This window comes from Giraffa tippelskirchi, chromosome 2 (genome assembly GCF_054371585.1).
Source record: "Giraffa tippelskirchi isolate mGirTip1 chromosome 2, T2T-mGirTip1v1.2.pri, whole genome shotgun sequence".
NCBI classification, from domain to species: Eukaryota; Metazoa; Chordata; class Mammalia; order Artiodactyla; family Giraffidae; genus Giraffa; species Giraffa tippelskirchi.
The window spans coordinates 174,049,222-174,067,241 of record NC_137276.1 but is presented as its reverse complement, the minus strand read 5'-3'; the positions used below and the strand labels follow the sequence as shown (position 1 = coordinate 174,067,241).

Here is an 18,020-nt window from a genome sequence, read left to right as displayed (position 1 = left end):
ATGCTTCACAGAGGTCCATTGTTATTCTTTACATGACTTTGCAATAGCTTACAATTGTCAGAGGACTCTTCTGGTTATTACTTTAAAATTTTGGATTCTGAAAATATTAATAAGGGCTTTTTTCTTATATCACCATCAACAAGACTCTTTCAATTAGAATGAACATGATAACAATGATAGTGGCCTAACAAACAGAATATCATTCATTTAATCTTCCCAGTGTTTGGAATAATGGTATAAAGGAGCAAAATTCTTAATAAAAGATTAAATTTATAGACATTTACCATGTGTCAGCACTCCCCTAGGCTTTATTTATTATTTTCATCCAAATAGTAGCCCTAGAAGTAAGGATTATCAGCCCTAAATTATGAATGAGAAGGCAGGTATGCAGAGGGTTAGTAAATTGTGCAAATTCACACAGCTAGCATTTGATGGAGTCCATATTTGAACTCATGTTCTGAAGCCCATGCTCTGAACTTCTCTGTATTTTCATTTGAGTGAGTTCCTTTGGAGAGAAATTAACTCCTAATATGGAAGAACACCATTTTGGAGAGCATGCTGGTAGCTTAAAAGGTAAATGTTACATATTTCAGCTATTATAAGGCACCCAAAATGGCACAACATACACTGGCACAGTGGATATAAACCCACATTAGAAATCAGGATTTGTGGGCTCAATTGCTGCCTCTGCCACTTAGATTATTGCCTCTTGAGGGTGACACATTAACTTCTTAGAGTCCCTCACCTTTGAATGTAGATAATAAAACCTTCCTACCTGTCTCACAGGCTTGATGAAAAGACCAAATGAAGTCTCATATATCAGAGCACATTTATCACCTGAAGTGATTACATTTATTATTATTATTATTATTTTTACTATTTCTCACATGATATCTTGGAAGGAAAGAGGGCTTTAGAGCTAGACCTGGGCAGAGTCCTGTCTCTACCACTCACAGGTTTTTTGTGGCAGACAATGCTTACATCTTCTGAGCTCTGTTTTTGTCCTCTGCATGGGATGATTTGATTATCCCCCGGGTTAATGTGTGATGGTGGGCCAGCTGGATGGGGGGCAGAGAACATCAGCAATAAGAAAGTCATTGCTTTCAGAGAATTTAAAAACAATAAAACTAACTAAAAGTTGTCTTTTTTTTTTTTTAAGATCACCATGTACCAGCAATACTAAACCAGATATACCAAAACTGTCAGTGATAAAGTAGGTCAATATTCCTTTTATGGAGGCAGGTCAGGTCCCATACCCTCTTTCCTTGGTTGGCCACTGTTGGTGAGGTGATTACAGTGAATCATACAAAATCTCCAATAGAGTCTTGGTACTCTGGAGGTATACAGGAAATGATGGTTATTGCTCACATTGCAAAGTTACAGTAGAAACTTGCAGTACTCTGGATTCTTACGGAATAGTTCATCTGACAATCCCATAATAGATTCACAGACATTAGGATGTGTCTTTAGTGATATCATCCCCAACACAAGAGTAAACTGCAGGTTGTCATGGAGAATAGAGAGGTATAGCCATGAAGTGTTAGAGAAGGTAGCCAGTCTGGTTCCATATTGAGCAGTTATTTTCCTCAACTTTTATCATTAGGTGATGAATCAAAGTATTGAAGAGTCCAGTTAAAATACAGATACATTATCTGGAGACAAAGGATGTCCCCAGTCACCCTTATGGAAAATATGGTAGGTAACCTCGCTTTCTTTAATACATGGCCATCAAATGTAAGGGTGAGCTTTAGAAATGCCAAGGTCCCATGTCCCACAGCACCTATGTTGGGTTGGTTAGGTCTGGACACCAGAGTGGAAGTAGAGCTGAGTTCAAAGGGAGAAAAGAAGAAGAAAATAAAAGTAATGGAGTGACAGTGTGATTGTAGTTGAAGAGGTAGCCACAGAAAAGCTGAAGGCAGGAATATTAGCTGCTCAGTGGGTTCAGCAGCAGGCCTGACAGCTGGGGGTAGATTTTGAGATAAAGTTCTCCAAGAATAGGAAAAGCATCTGGTATAAGAAGAGTCTAAATAAAGTTCAGTCCTCTGGCAGCCCACTCCATTGTTCTTGCCTGGAGAATTCCAGGGACGGGAGAGCCTGGTGGGCTGCTGTCTATGGGGTCGCACAGAGTTGGACACGACTGAGCAACTTCACTTTCACTTTTCACTTTCATGCATTGGAGAAGGACATGGCAACTCACTCCACTGTTCTTGCCTGGAGAATCCCAGGGACAGCGGAGCCTGGTGGGCTGCCATCTATGGGGTCTCACAGAGTCGGACACGACTAAAGTGACTTAGCAGCAGCACTTACTGAACACTTACTATGCACTAGACATTATCCTTGGGATACTGGGCACTGGGATAAGACAAATCCATGAATAGCTACTTTTAACGCACCGTGAGAACTGAAATTGAGGAATTACACCTAGAACCGATAAACCGACAGTTGTCCCTAGAGTTGGTATCTGGATGAAATTGGTAGCTAAATTCTAAGATATGAGAAAATAGAAGTCCTGCCTATTGAATAAAATTTTACTAAGTTTATTTAGTTGAAGAGATTTCAGGTCAATAATTTAGCTTCTGTAAATTCCAGGACCTCCTACCACTTAGAAAATAGATTTTGCATGTCTAATGCAAACGGCTATGCACAGTGCTGTAGACCAACTGTGGAGAAGCATTATCCAAGAGGAATAAAAAGGAGAGACTGTAAGATCCAGCTTGTGAACTAAACAGAGGAACTGTTTTGTCTGTCTTGTTTACTGCTCTAGCTTTCAGTGCCCTGCAACAAATATCTGTTGGCAACTGAGGAAATGAATCAATGAGATGCAAGTAGGAAAAAATTACCAGCACTGGGATTTTTTTTTTTAAGAGGTACTCTGGATCAGTTTCATTATGATGATCTATTCAGTCATTAATTCTCTTAGCCATTCTGATCCCCTGACCTAATTGCAAACCTTGTGCCTTGAAAAGGAAGAGGAATCAGCTTAAATAATAGGCCATTTTCACAGTACAACAACTATTCGTGCTCAGTCGTGGCCAACTCTTTGCAACCCCATGGACTGTGCCCACCAGGCTCCTCTGTCCTTGGGATTCTCTAGGCAAGAATGCTGGAGTGGGTTGCCATTTCCTCCTCCAGGAGATTTTCCCGACCCAAGTATCGAACCTGCATCTCCTGCATTGGGAGGCAGATTCTTTTACCACCTAGCCACCTGGGTAGGCAGGCTTATATGAGGTGATGAAGGTGATGCTGGAAATTTGTTCAGTTTGCATGAATTTTGCTAACCAGACCTCAAAGTGTAATTTCATCTTGGAGACTTCATCTTGTTAATACAACTGCATTTAAGTAGGGTGAATTGTTTGAACAGGACAACAGGTGCAGTGCCTAGTTGTTTTACTATAATATAAACACAGCTTAATGAAGTGCTGGTAATAAGGTGTTTCCAAAGGACATTGACTTAGAATATGCTTCTTGATTTGTGACCAATATCAATTTGCAAAGTCTGGAGAAATATTAAGAGAGCAGAATTTACCTGTGAGCCTGTGGGTCACCTATTCATTCAGTAAACTTTTACTGAGCAATTTTTATAAAGCATGTGCTAGGTGCTGCTGTTTAGGACAGACTGGCTGACTAAGCTCATTTTAGTTTTCTGCATAATTTCTTATGACATGTCTTTTTAGCATCTTGAGGCTCTGTACATATTCTTCTGTGGTTCACTCATCACTTGGAAAAGCTCACATTTTTATAAAAGGCTTTTCTTGAAAATTATCAGTATTTTCTTCTGTTCTAAGTTACACTTCAGGGACAGTCAAGAAGGAGCAGTGTCAGACTAATTGCACTAATAATAATCGGACCCAGGCGGCTGGCTTTGATCTAGGGAACCATCTGCAATGCAGACCGCTTTGATGTTTCACACAATGGAAGCATAAATATTTTCAATGTACTCCACGATTGGACTTTCAGAAATCTAATTAGGATGAGGTCAATTAAGAGAAAATAAAATCTTAACTCCGAAAGTCAGAGAAGAGGTGGAAGAGGACGGCATGGCTGTGTGTACATAAAAGAAGCTAGCTAACCTAATTATAAACTTATATCAACACCAGAGAAATTGCCTTTCATGTGAAAAAAAGGTCCTAAAGCATTTTATAACATTGAGATCATTAATATGTCTTTGAAACACACCCAGGACTGGAAAAGAATAGTAATACTGGCATTTCAAATCTCTATTACTTAAAAAATAACCACAGACAGTGACAGGATAAAAACACTTTGGACCTTATCAAACACAGCCCCTTGCGTCTTGGAAATGAGTGCCATAGATGCTATAGCAGCGTTGTACCTGTAGATTCATCGAAGTCTGGTGTGAAGGGGATTTCGCTTTCTGCTTCAGAAGGCTGACAGGCTGGAGCAAGGCCATGGGAAAGAGCGCAGCCCAGAATAGAGCAGGTCACCTGAGGCAAGCTTCCTTGGTTCTCTATGCCTCTGTTTCCAAATTTTTAAAATCAGACTAAGGATGATTATCATATGAGCTTGCTGTGAGGATTAGAGCTCAAATATAAATCCCTTAGTACGTACTAAGAGTTGAAAATGCCTGTTCCTCTTTCTCCTAAGGGCATGGGCTTTAGAATCACAGACTGGAGTCTGAATTCCTTTTCTCGCCCTTGCTTTCTGTGTCACTTTGGAAAGGCAATTATACCTCCTTGGGCTTTACTGTTTCAAACCTTGAAACAGAGTCACTGGTGTCTACCTGGCTAGGCACTTCATACAGAACCAGCAGCACCTAGGTCAATTGCGTGGAAGGCTTACGATGGTGGAAAGTACCTTATCACCATCCAAAGCATATTTTCAAATAAGATGTCTACGCATGTGTGTCTGTGTGCTTTTGGGCATGTGTGTATATATGTCATCTGTGCATATGTGTCTGTGTAGAGTGTGTACTTGTGTGTGTGTATGTGTTAAACACACAGGAGAGAATAACTGTCAGGACACACTTTTGTCCCTGTCACTAGCCACAATTGTGTGATGTGGAACTTGAATGACATGGAAAGTCACTCCTCACTGAACAGGGTAAACGAATTCTCTTTATTCCTTTGCTGGGTGACACACATTATATGGATCTGCCCCTGCCTCCCCTTCTTCTCTTTTGAACTACATCTAAGGATCCTTTCATCTGAGAAGTTCAAAGTATGCCCACTTACCTATGCATCTTACCAAAATCTTCCTTTCTAATCTGCCCATACTTGGGGACAAATACATAACCAATATTAACCTATCAGGTATCCCCTGTCGCCGTCAGGGACACATGGTATCTGACCACTGTGGCTTAAGTTTGTTCCCAAGGCCAATTAGCTCAATGGCAGAGGATAAAATATGATCTTGAATTATTCTCTTCTGACAAACAATCCATTAAGATGGAAATTCCAGCTAAAGCAGATATGAATTGTTGTTTTTTCCAAAGTGGTATGACCTGGGTCTTCACAAAGACCAGAAGAGTGATTACCTGAACTGCTAGTGCTGCCTGATCATGTTTTCTTAATTCCACCGTCTGAGTAAAAGACAGAGTGTATTGTTAAATGCATTATGGGTTATATTTAGAATTGGTACAGTTGATTTATCAAATTCAAAGGCCAAGTCCTGCCCTTGGATATGTCCAATGTACAAATGTGCATCCCTGACCAGAGAAGCATCTGCTTGGAATGCAATGTTCTCTTGCTAATGGGATCTGTAGAATTTGCGGGAGGTGGAGGTGGGCCCTGGGCACATGGCATCTGCCGGCTCCTGCCATACTCACAGTTCACAGTGACCTTGACTTGTTTGACATCCGCAGAGGAGACCTCATTGGCAGCTTTGCACTCGTATTTGCCTGACTGCTCCCTGGTGATGCCGAGGATCTCCAGATATTCTTCTTCTCCTTCAAATTCTCTTCCTGAAAAACAGAGGTTTGTATGATTTTTTTAAGTTTAAAATATGCAGCAGATCACTTTTTTTTTTCTTTTTAGAAGCAATAAATCCACATGGCTTTTCAATAATTTGATAGTGTTCTTTGTCTGAGGTAAGGCTCTATGGATGCAGACCCCAAGACAAAAAGTCATGTGAAAATGATCAAGGAGGCAGTGTTCTCAGGAAAAACTGGTAGGGGAGTGGGAAAATGAGACCTGGGAGAGAAAGGAGCCAAGCCAGGGAGCAACGCCAATGCCAAGTCCTGTTTACAGTGGGTAACCTGGCTCAGTCCCTCAGGGGGCTCTGGGCACAGCATGGAGCCCAGTTCCAAGTTGTCCCTACCAAGAGTCAAGAAACTGGAATTTTTATAATCACACTCATCAGTCACTGGTTAAAGGCTTAGAGCAAACTGGGAGTTGTGGGGAGGGGCATGCCAGTCATAAAGGGCTCAGAGGGGCAGCCCCTGAAGGGCTGAATCATGCATTAGACCATATTGCAAATCATACTTTCCACTAAAGTTGTTATTAGGACAAGCTGCTTCCTTTTGAGAAGCTGTCATTCTTCTCTCCCAGCTTACGTGGAATTCTATTCACAAAGGTCATATCCGAAACCCTGTGCTGTAGTTATGGCTTCCTTCTTCAGTACCACACTATATCATCCATGAGACTTTCAGAGCATGGACCAGATCCATGAGAATGTGCTGCTGACGGTTCGTTTTGTCACATGGTGGGGTGGGGAGGGCTAGGGAGCTAAATATCGTTGGCCTAATTCATTGGAACCAGGGGTCTGGAGGCCCATTTTGGAAAGCTGCACAAAGCTGGATGTGTCCATTTTTATAAAGAAATCTCAAGATAGGCAGGTTTGTTGATTAAATGACTTTCTTTCTGCAGTGCAGGGGTGAGACATGGAGGGGGAGGAAGAGAGAAAGAAGAGAGAGAAGGTGAAGAGGAATGGGGATTGAGTAGGGAAGAGTTTGGCCAGAAAAGTCCTACAGACTGCAGCTAAATTCAGCTTCCATCCCCCTCAAGTTACCAATGCCCCTGCTGTTGCTTTAGAACAGAGTAGCTGGGAGGTGCTAGAGGACACAGTCCTGCCACTGTGAGCAAAACCTGCTCCTGGTCCTTCTACACTAAACGGTATCAAATAATAGCTCTGTTCAGATACTACAAGCTGCTTTCCTTTTCTGGAAATTCTCTGAAGGTCAAATCGACATAACAGCCAGCCAGCAGAGAGACAAATTCACTGTCTAAATATGTCAGCTAACTCTGTTAACTAGGATCCCAATAGAAGGTAGTGCCTCTTTGATAACATCCTTTAACACAGCTGTCAGGAATACTCAAGTTTCATGTCTTCTGTTAATTGTCACTATCACTAGTTTTGAGGAAACTTTGCAATGCCAGCAAAAAAAAAGGCAATAGTTATAATAATTTGGTTGGGAGTCCCGCACATTATCAAATACACGCTTCTACTGAAAATTTTTTAGAATTAGTCTGTAAGTGCCTAACTGCATATGAGCTTCCCTGGTGGCTCAGTGGCAAAGTATCCGCCTGCCAATGCAGGAGACATGAGTTCCATCCCTGGGTGGGAAGATCCCCTGGAGAAGGATATGGCAACCCACTCCAATATTCTTTCCTGAGAAATCCCATGGACAGGAGAGCTTGGCGGGCTACAGTCCATGGGATCGAAAAAAGTCATACACAACTCAGTAGCAAATGACAACATGTAGCTGCATATTACAGTATGCATATGAACAAGTTCCATTCCAAGAGCACGTTCCTGAGGCCAATTTGTCCATAAGTTCAACAAAGTTATCCTAGGTACCCAACTAACATAATCAGCTATATAGTAATGTAATGTAATGTGTTTATAATACTTTTCACACAAATAATACATAAACACAAACAGAAATAAAGAAAACATTTTTAATCTTATAGTACAGTACCTTGAAAAGTACAGTACTACAGTACAACAGCTGGCATACATCTGTGTACAGGCAAGAAGAGTTACTGACTGGAGGAGGAAGAGAAGATGGGAGATAGGAGTTGAAGAGTCATCAGCAATAGGAGATGAAGAGCAAGCTGCAATCTCATTCATGTCTTACGTGACTGGACATGCGAGGGTACATTTGCATCTTTGAAAGTTTGCAACTTGAAGGCTTGTATATAGGGGACTTACTGCATTTATAAAGTGCTATTTTTTTTCTTCCTTTTGTTTTCACCTTTTTTCTTCTCCACACTCATGCAAGTAGTCAGATCTGACTTCTCATGCCACAGAAGTTGAATGTGGTAAGAAAGAAAACAGAAATCTTGGAAAGGGTAACAGTCAACTTTGCTGGGTTAGCTGGGAAGAATTTGGGCTTGGAGGAGATAAAAAGATCTTTCCAGCATCCTTGCAACCATGAACTTAGAGACATGCCGACTAAGTGATGCTAAGAATCTTCAAGCTAAATATAAATACCCTGAAGACAAATGGCAACATTGACAACTGCAGACCAAAATAGGACAAAGCTCATTAAAAATCTGGAGTGCAAAGGTGGGATTTACAGTAAAGACAGCATTATTGATTTTGAGAATAATGGTGGATTATAATGAAGAAAGAATTAAAGATGAGTTCAGAATAGTTTGGGATTTCTGCCCTGCTCTGCTTCCACATCCATCAACTTTATTCCTAGGTACAGAGTTGTTAGTAGAAGAGAGAGAAAAGGACTAGAGTTTTCTTAGAAATGGCCAACAACACTGAATTCTTTTCCCATCCCATAAAATAACTAGAAATGCTGAGTAATGAATCCTTATCTTGCATTTTTTTTCCAGTAGTCATGTATGGATGTGGGAGTTGGACTATAAGGAAAGCTGAGTGCCAAAGAATTGATGCTTTTGAACTGTGGTGTTGGAGAAGACTCTTGAGAGTCCCTTGGACTGTAAAGAGATCCAACTAGTCCATCCTAAAGGAAATCAGTCCTGAATGTTCATTGGAAGGACTGATGTTGAAGCTGAAACTCCAATATTTTGGCCACCTGATGAGAAGAACGGACTCACTTGAAAAGACCCTGATGCTGGGAAAGATTGAAGGTGGGAAGAGAAGGGGATGACAGAGGATAAGATGGTTGGATGGTATCACCGACTCAATGGACATGGGTTTGGGTGGACTCTGGGAGTTGGTGATGGACAGGGAGGCCTGGCGTGCTGTGGTTCATGGGGTCACAAAGAATCGGACACAATTGAGAGAATGAACTGATCTTGCATTTTGAATTTCTGAAAGGTATAAACCAGTTCCAGGCATGAGAAAGATGATTTTTAGCAACAACCAAGGTCCTGTCCATTTGGGAAGATGGCACCTGTGAATAAACATTGAGATGAATTAGAAAAAAAATAAAGCAACATTTATTGGGTTTGGCATCTAGGATTCTCACATGAATACCAATGTAGGCATTCATCATCTCATTTTTTCCTGATAGTGTGTTAGTCACTCAGTGTCTGACTCTTTGCAGCTCCATGGACTGTAGCCTGCCAAGCTCCTCTGTCCATAGAATTCTCCAGGCAAGAATACTGGAGTGGGTTGCCATTTCATTCTCCAGGTGATCTTCTCGACCCAGGGATTGAACCTATGTCTCCCGCATTGCAGACAGATTCTTTACCATTTGAGCTACCTGAGAAGCCATGATAAGCAGATAATAAATCCAATCTTCATGAGATGAATTTTCAATCTGATGTGTTTAGGAAGAATTCCCCCAATACTACCTCAGGATAAAGGGGGAGTTTTCCTTTAAATGTCCGACCCGTAAGGCAGAAAGGTCATTTTGTTTCTCCCATGCTAGCTCTCCTACGCTCTGAGGGCCCCCTGTCTCTCCGGCACACAATGTGCACAGCTGGTCCATCAGAGCAGGGGATTCTCAAGACGCAAACCAAAAATAGTTAAGAGAACTAGATGGTCTTCCCTCATTCAACAATCTTGACAAAAATTTAAAATATTAAACAATATCTCTGGGCCTTTCTTGTCATTCTTCCTTTATCTCTTGGACCCTTCAGTGGGACCTCTTATCCTGCCACTTCTTGCTAGTCTATTTTTCTTGTACCCACAGGACACCATGCCTACAACACACAATCTCTCACTTGATCATCTCATTAATCCACTGTGATTTGAGAGGAAATGGGCTTTTTTCAGTTGCTAGAAAGTCAAAGAACCAGACTGTAAATTCCTTGGAGACTGTGTCTTGCAATATCCCCATGCACAGCACGGGGTCTAACACAGACTAGTTACTCAGTAAACGTTTGTTGAGTTAGCTTAACTGAAACAGGAAACAACAGCAGAAACGAGGGTCAGATTCAACACATCATCTCGCTTAAGGGAACCAAGTATTGGAAGGTAATTTCCATACTGTCTGTTCTTTCTGCGACAGAAGCTGATTCCTACATTCACTCCCTTTTAATGATGCTAACAAAGAACAATTTCACTGGGGAAGGATGGGTGTGCTGAGTACTCTGCTGTTGAAACATTGGATGGGGCACCTCTGGCAGTGTCCTAAGGATGTGTCTGCTGTGGGTATTTATTATTTCAGGAGAAAGTGCATAGCAAGGCGCCAGGTGGAAAGGGGCACAATGCCATTTTTTTCATCTGACCAACTGCAGTTTCTTGTTTCAAGCCATGGACTACAACACGTTTATCTGTCGCAGAATTTTAAAATGCACTCAGATCTTCTTGTTCCCCTCCCTTGGCCCCCATGTGTCTGTACCCCTTAGGGCACCTATTTTCCCATTCTTTCAGTTTGCGCAGACTAGCTGCTCTCAACCCAGGGGTCCTGTCACCATCTTCCTCTACTCTCTCAAAAGAAGACTCTTAGACCAGAGTCTGCCACTCCACCTGTTGGTAAATTCTCTGGCAGAATATGGACCCTTCTCATATTAGCCATAACGTGGCTAATATGGGCCCTTCTCTTGCTCCTATCATTTCTGCCCTTGTATAAATGTTTACTTGAAATGCAAATTTCAGTATTTTGGTATTTTAAACATCTCAACCTATTTCCACAAGCTTGCTCACGTCGCCGAGTGTTATATTTATTCTGGGATCTGGCGTTTAGTTTAAATCTCCCTTTGCTTGCTGTGCTTTTGTGTCTCCTGGCAATATTCAGCTACCAGGCTAAATAACTTCTCGTCCTCCTCAGTGAATGTACTTTTCAAACTCTTCACATAATTAGCATATTGCCCCTTAGCCACTGTTTACTCAAGTTGTACATATTAGTTCTTTTAATATTTCTTCATAAGTCAGAGAGAAGGGCCTCGAGCTAATGGCAGGAGGAAAACGTTCTCTTCTGTGTTCCCTGGTGTAGAGGCAAATCAGTCAGGAGTAACGCCAATTAAAGTACACCAGGTGCTACCTTCTGAGTACAGTACCTTCAGAGGATGGTGCTTTGGTGAAATCTGTAGAGTTCACATCCAAGATGTTGATTTGTTTAGATTTCCAAGGTTAACCAGGCGTTTGGAAGCAAGCAGCCATTTGAAATTAAACACATGGCCTTGGTATTTCTCTATCTCCCGTTCTTTCCTTCGTCCCCTCTCTCCTCTACCCCCCTCCCCTTCAATATGCATACATACAAAGGGCTATGTATTTACATATAACCATTTAACTTTTAGGAAATAGCATGCAAATTCACTAACATTCAAATATTTGCTCAGTAAACACAGCAAGCCTATTCTTGAAAATTCTCCAGGGTATGACATCCAATACCCTATTTAAAATTTATAAAAAAGATTGCTACCCTAATAATCATTATGATATCCGTATTTCTTTTACCTTTATCTGAGATACAGGAAGTAAAATTTAGAAACCTTGTTAAATTTGAGTGTTTTATGACTTTAAAGTAGAATTCCAAGGATTCTCACATGTTAGGACATGGATGAAGCATTCTCCCCCACTATTCTGAGTCATATGTATCACGTCTCTGTAGATCGTTCTTTTACAGAAGGGAAGATGGGTTTCAAATGGGGTTGCCATTCCTGTCATTAACCTAAATTGGAATATTTTCCAAGTAAGTGACTGTAAACACATTGGCTGTAAATACAAACACCTATACATAGATTAATGAAAGGCAAAGAAGTGGCACTTGTCTTTCAGGTATATATGTATGTATGTATGTGGGTGTTTGTGTGAGTCTGTGGTCAGAAAGTGGGGGAGTGAAGAGGGTGAGCAAAACCCAGCTATGAACTTCTACCTCTAAAAAGAAAAGAAAAAAAGGATCACGAATCAATGATGCCATTTGAAGTTTCCTGTGGTAACTTCAAATGCTGTAACAAGTTTCTGTTCTTACAGTACATTTCATGTTTTCATTTTATTTTTTTATCCTAAGGACATACCTGTTCCTGGTTTTGCTTCTTCCTTTTTTTTCTTTTGTGCACATTACTTTCTGTACAGACATGCTAAAAAAAAAAAAAAAAAAGGAAGAGAGAAGCACAAGAAATCTAGAAAAAAAAATGCTTGTGATGGGGCTCTGTTTATATTTCCAGCCATGTCTCTAGATCCTTTGAAGTTTTTGTTTCTCTGCTTCACATTCTACCTGAGAGGCCATTCAATGTTTGACAACATTTCTGTCCAAAAGTGGAAACAGCTTCTCATTTCCACTTCTCATCACCCATCAGAGGAGGGGTGAAGAGTGGTAACTGATCCATGATTGAAAGAAGGCAGGGCAGGCGGCAGACACAGCTGCCAGGGCAGCAATCATAAGAGAATAAGGAGACACAGGGAAGAACGATGTATTGAAGGGAATGAGGGGGGAAATGGAGAGAACTGATACAATGAGGATGATTATAAGGAATAGTTAGAAGAATAGAAATGAAAGAATAGAAAATCCTCCAGAGACAGAGGCATCTGACTATTAAGATATTTGCGCCTACGTAGAAGGGAAGGGGTTGGTTACTCTGCTGTAGAAATGCTCCCTCTTTGAATAGTAAGACACAACAGGGTGTGGATTATGCAAATTGGCCCCATGACTTCTGTGGCCCCAAAGGGTGTAGCTAGTACGCAGAAATCAGAGGCAAGCTCAGTGCCTGGAAAGATTCACAACCGGCTTTGACTCTATGAATGAGCATAGGTCAAATGAAGAAGTACACCCTGGCGTTATATTTCCTGGCATCCAGAGAGATCCAATTCATTATGGTTTGTGTTTTTGCTTGCATATACAAAAAATCAGCTAGCTGACATAGTTTGAGCTCAGCATCCAACCAGAAGCTTCCTCCCACACATCCTTTTCAGGGCCATGTCAATTTGTTGTTGTGCTCATACTTAACCATTACCTCCTACTTGGTGTCAATTTACAGAAACCATTCAGCCCTTCTAAATGCTAGGCTTGGAATCAAGATCCTCTATGTTTAGTCCTCTGATGGGGAATTATATTGGTGACAGCTAATCTTCCACTGTAGGGACCATGTCTGGCTTTGCTCATCATTGTCCCCCTAGTGAACAGCACAATGCTGGCTGCTGGAGTGCTCAAGAAATATTGCAGAGGAACTGTGGAAGGAGGTACCACTTAATAAACACACGTTAGATACTTTGCTAAATGACTCAGACATTATCATATTTAATTCATAGTCGTGGCTCAGAGGGTAAAGAAGCTGCCTGCCATGCAAGAAACCTAGGTTCAATCCCTGGGTTGGGAAGACACCCCGGAGAAGAGAATGGCAACACACTCCAGTATTCTGGCCTGGAGAATTCCATGGACAGAGGAGCCTGGTGGGCTACAGTCTATGGGGTTGCAAAGAATCAGACACGACTGAGCTACTTTCACACTCACACCATTAAGATGAGGAATCCAGGTTTAGAGTGTACCTTTAAGGAAATTTCCAGAGTTTGTAATGATATTAAGGAAGAACGCAGGTTTGAACCAGGTCTGTGGACATTTGGAGACCATTTTCCTATCTCGGCACGACTATTTTTATCAGTAAAGATTTTCGTTAGCTGAATTCTTAGCTCTCGGAATCTGCTCTAGTTCTGTCTTCTGAATATAAATATGAGGTTGAGAATGGGACACTTGGGGAATTTCCAAAACAGTGAAGCTCAATTATAGATAAAGAAAATAAAAAGACAGTCTTCAGTTTTTCCAAAGTTTCTCTACTTACCTTACTCATCAAGAGAATCAAATAAAGCTATCAATGAGAAAAAAGCTGGTATTTAAAAGTTTATACGCACTCATTTACAGAGGTCCTTCCAAAAGCAATATAAAGCCATTTTTGTCCACAAATGCCAACAGACAGCAAAGGAGCTGCAGGAACAGTGTAGAATGCACTTATATTAGGAAAGACTTACTGGGAGAAGTGAGTTTTCAGGAAGTTGAAAAACACAAGTGGAGAGAATCAGAGCTAGCGAATTGTAAAAGGGTGTGGCAATCTGGTTATCCTGCCTGAAATAGAGTTCTCCACACAGGAGAAATGAGCAGCGTGATATGACAGCAATACATTGGCTGGGGTGTGAAGGGTGGTGTGAAGACTCTGGACTTGCCATGTTCAGTATCTCTGCATCTCAATGAAGGCACAGTGGAGCCTTCTGGCTCCCATAAGGCACTGAGTAAAATGACATTTAAAAAAATGATTTATTTTAAGCTTTCTTTCTTCCATTTTTCCTTCCTTTCTTTCTTGAGAAAACAGGGTATGTAAGCGGGGAACGTCATGGAAATTTTACTTGTCTGAAGTCCTTTGTATAACAACACCGCTTACGCTCAGTGCCAATTTCTTGGTGTACTGAGTACCAAAATGTACAGTAATAAGCTGCCCTGTGAACTGCTGTGAAAGTGGAGATGTTTCTTCAAGGTTGTCAAATAGTCATCATCAACCCTGACAAACTGACAGTGGCTCAATACTGAGGAGGATGCTGAGGCAGAGTCTAGACTCAGTGGGAAAGAGTGGAGATGTCTGTGAGGGCAGGAGAAGGGAATGTGTCATCCATCCTCGGACCCTCACCTGCCCTGGGGTCTCCTGTGGTCCACTTGAGTTTCCTAGGGTGTGAAGAAATATATTCTAAATACAGCATGTTTTCATCAATTGGAAGCTAGTGACTTCCTGGGTTTGAAGGCAGTTTGTACCATTCAGGAAAGTAGGAAAGAGAGCATATTTTGGGGTGAAAATAATGAATTCCATTCTTGACACGGTTGGTATCAGGTTGGACTATCCTGGGGATTGCATTTCACAGGCACTCAGAAATATATAGAACTGCTCAGAAACTAGGGCTAAATGTGATTAAACATGTAATATATGTACTGGTAGTAATTCAAGCCTTGGTAGTAGGGACTATAGTACATTTGTATGATGTAGCATTATGTCATAAAGTAAGGAATCACTGTCTTACTTCTTTTTTATTATTCTGGGATGAGGGGAAGAAGAAGCAAAAAGGTAAAACAGAAAAAAAAAAAAAAACCAAACGCTTAGAAGACTCCTTTGGAATAAAATAGACATAAAAAATTCTGCAGGTGTTGATTGTTTTCTTAGGAAATCTATTTCCTAAGAAGGGGGCGAGGCAGAGATTAGAGTTGCTGGTCAGAGGCAGCAACAACCAAGATCCTCCCACCATTGTCATCAGAACTGTAGGAGTCGTCTATGACCTGTCATTAGTGACTCTGCCAAGGTTTAGGATTAAATATCAAGAGAGATGAGAGCAGTGGCTGCTGCTTTTAAGAGTCACTTAAATCAACTGGCATTTTATAAGTGAATGTGTTAAACTCAGCAGGGCAACTGCACTGTGGAAGGATTACTGGGCATAATTTTGTGACTGCTGAGAAGTCTTTGGAAGGTAATTAAAACAAAGGAGGCCTTGGCCCCACCTGGTCCTTGGTCCTGTCATCCCAGGCCCTGATGTTGCAGTGACATTACTGGGGCTCAACCCCAAAATCTCAGTCTCCCTTCTTAATCTAGCCTCACTGCTAAATGAGTCCTTCTAACCAATTTAGGAAAGTATTCTTGCTTCGAGTCAATAAGCAAGTAATGAAGAGGAAAGTAGGGGGTAGGGATGGGGGGAAGCCAGAAAAGAAAATGGTTTAATAAACTCACAGACAATAGCGAACAGATTTGTAGTTACCAAGGGGGAGGGAGAGTAGGGGGAGGATAGACTGTTTGGAGTAAGCAGATATAAACTATTATATATGGAATGGATAAACAAGGTCCTACTGTATAGCACAGGGAACTATATCCAATATCCTGTGCTAAATCACAGTGGAAAAGAACGTAAAAAAGGGTGTATGTCTGTATAACTTAATCACTTGGCTGAACAGCAGAAATTAACACAACATGGTAAATCAAGCATATTTCAATTTAAAAAATAAATAATTGAAAACCCAGTGGATAAGAAGAAAGTTTAAAAAAAACATAAGAAAACAATAGTTTAAGCAGGTAAGAAGTCAGGCAATCTGCTTCTTGTCTTTAGACTGAAGTGAATGAATGAGGAATGACCCCATCAACATTCAGTTGGACCAATGCCCCTCAGTCTTGGGGTTTTTCAGCCTCTGTGAGACAGATGGACTGTAGTGGAAGTGAGGGTCTTGGCTGCAGAATTGGGGCTACACTGGAGAGGTGGAGTGGGAGAGACAAGGAGACAGCTCATGCCTGTTCTGGACAGCAGTCGCCCTCCCAGGGTGGGCCCAGGCGAGGCTATGAGGCCAGTGGGCCAACACTTAATAAGAAAACAGCAGCGATTTGTCTCCACTGCTATTTATGTTTCAAGTGCATGACAGGCTGTCGGTGCAAGTGAGGGTCACTAAATTTACTGCCTTTCAGATTACTGCCACAGTCTCTGACTTGAGAAGTCACTTCATTTAAAAAAGCACTGTGTGAGGATGTTTCCTCCACTTCTTTTTAAATAAAAACAAAGGGAGAGGAAAAGGCCACCACAGAGGTTTAAATGATTGAAATGAAGGAAGCCCCCAAGACTGCCTTCGCCTGATGGGAGGGCGCTGCTTTCACACACTCCACTCTAATTAAAGTGGCAAGTGAGGGAAAGGGATGGCCCCGAAGTTCTCGGCTTGACTGATTTGTGCACTGGATGATATTTTTATGTAGCTGGGGTGGGGGTGGGGGTATGTGTGTCATAAAATGAGTTTTCATACCTTAAACATTCAAGTGGAGATTCCTTTTAAACAGCTGGATATTGTTTAAACAGCTGTTGTTGAGTCGCTAAGTTGTGTCTGACTCTTTTGTGTCCCCATGGACTATTAACCTACCAGGCTCCTCTGTCCATGGTATTCTTCTCCAAGGCAAGAACACTGGAGTGGGTTGCCATGCCCTTCTCCACGGGATCTTCCCAACCCAGGGATTAAACCTGTGTCTCTTTCTTTGGCAGGCAGATTCTTTACTACTGAGCCATCAGGGAAGTCCAATAATAGGATATCGAAGAATAAAACTACTTATTTTTTAATACTTCATGTTTATATCTGTTCATTTATTTTCTGAGCTCTTTATAAACAGAAGAAGATAACTACAGCCAAAAAGAATGAATTAATCATCAGTGGGGTAAAGGGGATAGAGATAGGGTGACTCCCAATGCTAAATAAAAGTAACAATTCCAAATATAAAGTTTTGGTACAATAAGACCTAAATACTTAAAAATACATATGCTAGTGGATTCTGATCTGAACAGTAGAGCATGGTTTCTGAGTACAATTACAAACAGTCATTTGACAAATATCTATTGCTACCATGTGAGGCCAATATTTAAACCAGAATTACAAGAATTAGAGGAAGTAGAAGAAATATATTATTCCTAACTCTATGGAACTCACACACTTATCAAGGATAGATACAATTAAATACCCCTGGAAGGCCCTGATTCTATTTCATATGAGTGGTGGTGGTGGTTTAGTCTCTAAGTCCTGTCCTATTCTTGAGACTGCATGGACCCCTGCCAGGCTCCTCTGTCCAAGGGATTCTCCAGGTAAGAATACTGGAGTGGGTTGCCATTTTTTTCTCCAGGGGATCTTCTTGACCCAGGAATTGAACCTTCATCAACAAAGTTAATACATAAATATTAAGACTAAAAATGTATTTAAAATACATATGACGTAAAAGGGGCTTCCCTTGTAGCTCAGTCAGTAAAGAATCTGCCTACCAATGCAGGAG

The 18,020-nt window shown here is 41.2% G+C and overlaps 1 protein-coding gene across 8 annotated transcripts in view; it reads right to left on the bottom strand.

The window, feature by feature from the left end:
- Nucleotides 1-18,020, bottom strand: part of LSAMP (limbic system associated membrane protein) — a 1,066,465-nt gene that overhangs the window by 42,137 nt on the left and 1,006,308 nt on the right. For all 8 annotated transcript variants that reach the window (XM_081539161.1, XM_081539125.1, XM_081539136.1 and 5 more), the window contains one exon: nt 5,786-5,920. In XM_081539161.1, coding sequence (XP_081395287.1) covers nt 5,786-5,920 — 135 coding nt within the window. The remainder of the gene's footprint in view (nt 1-5,785; nt 5,921-18,020) is intronic.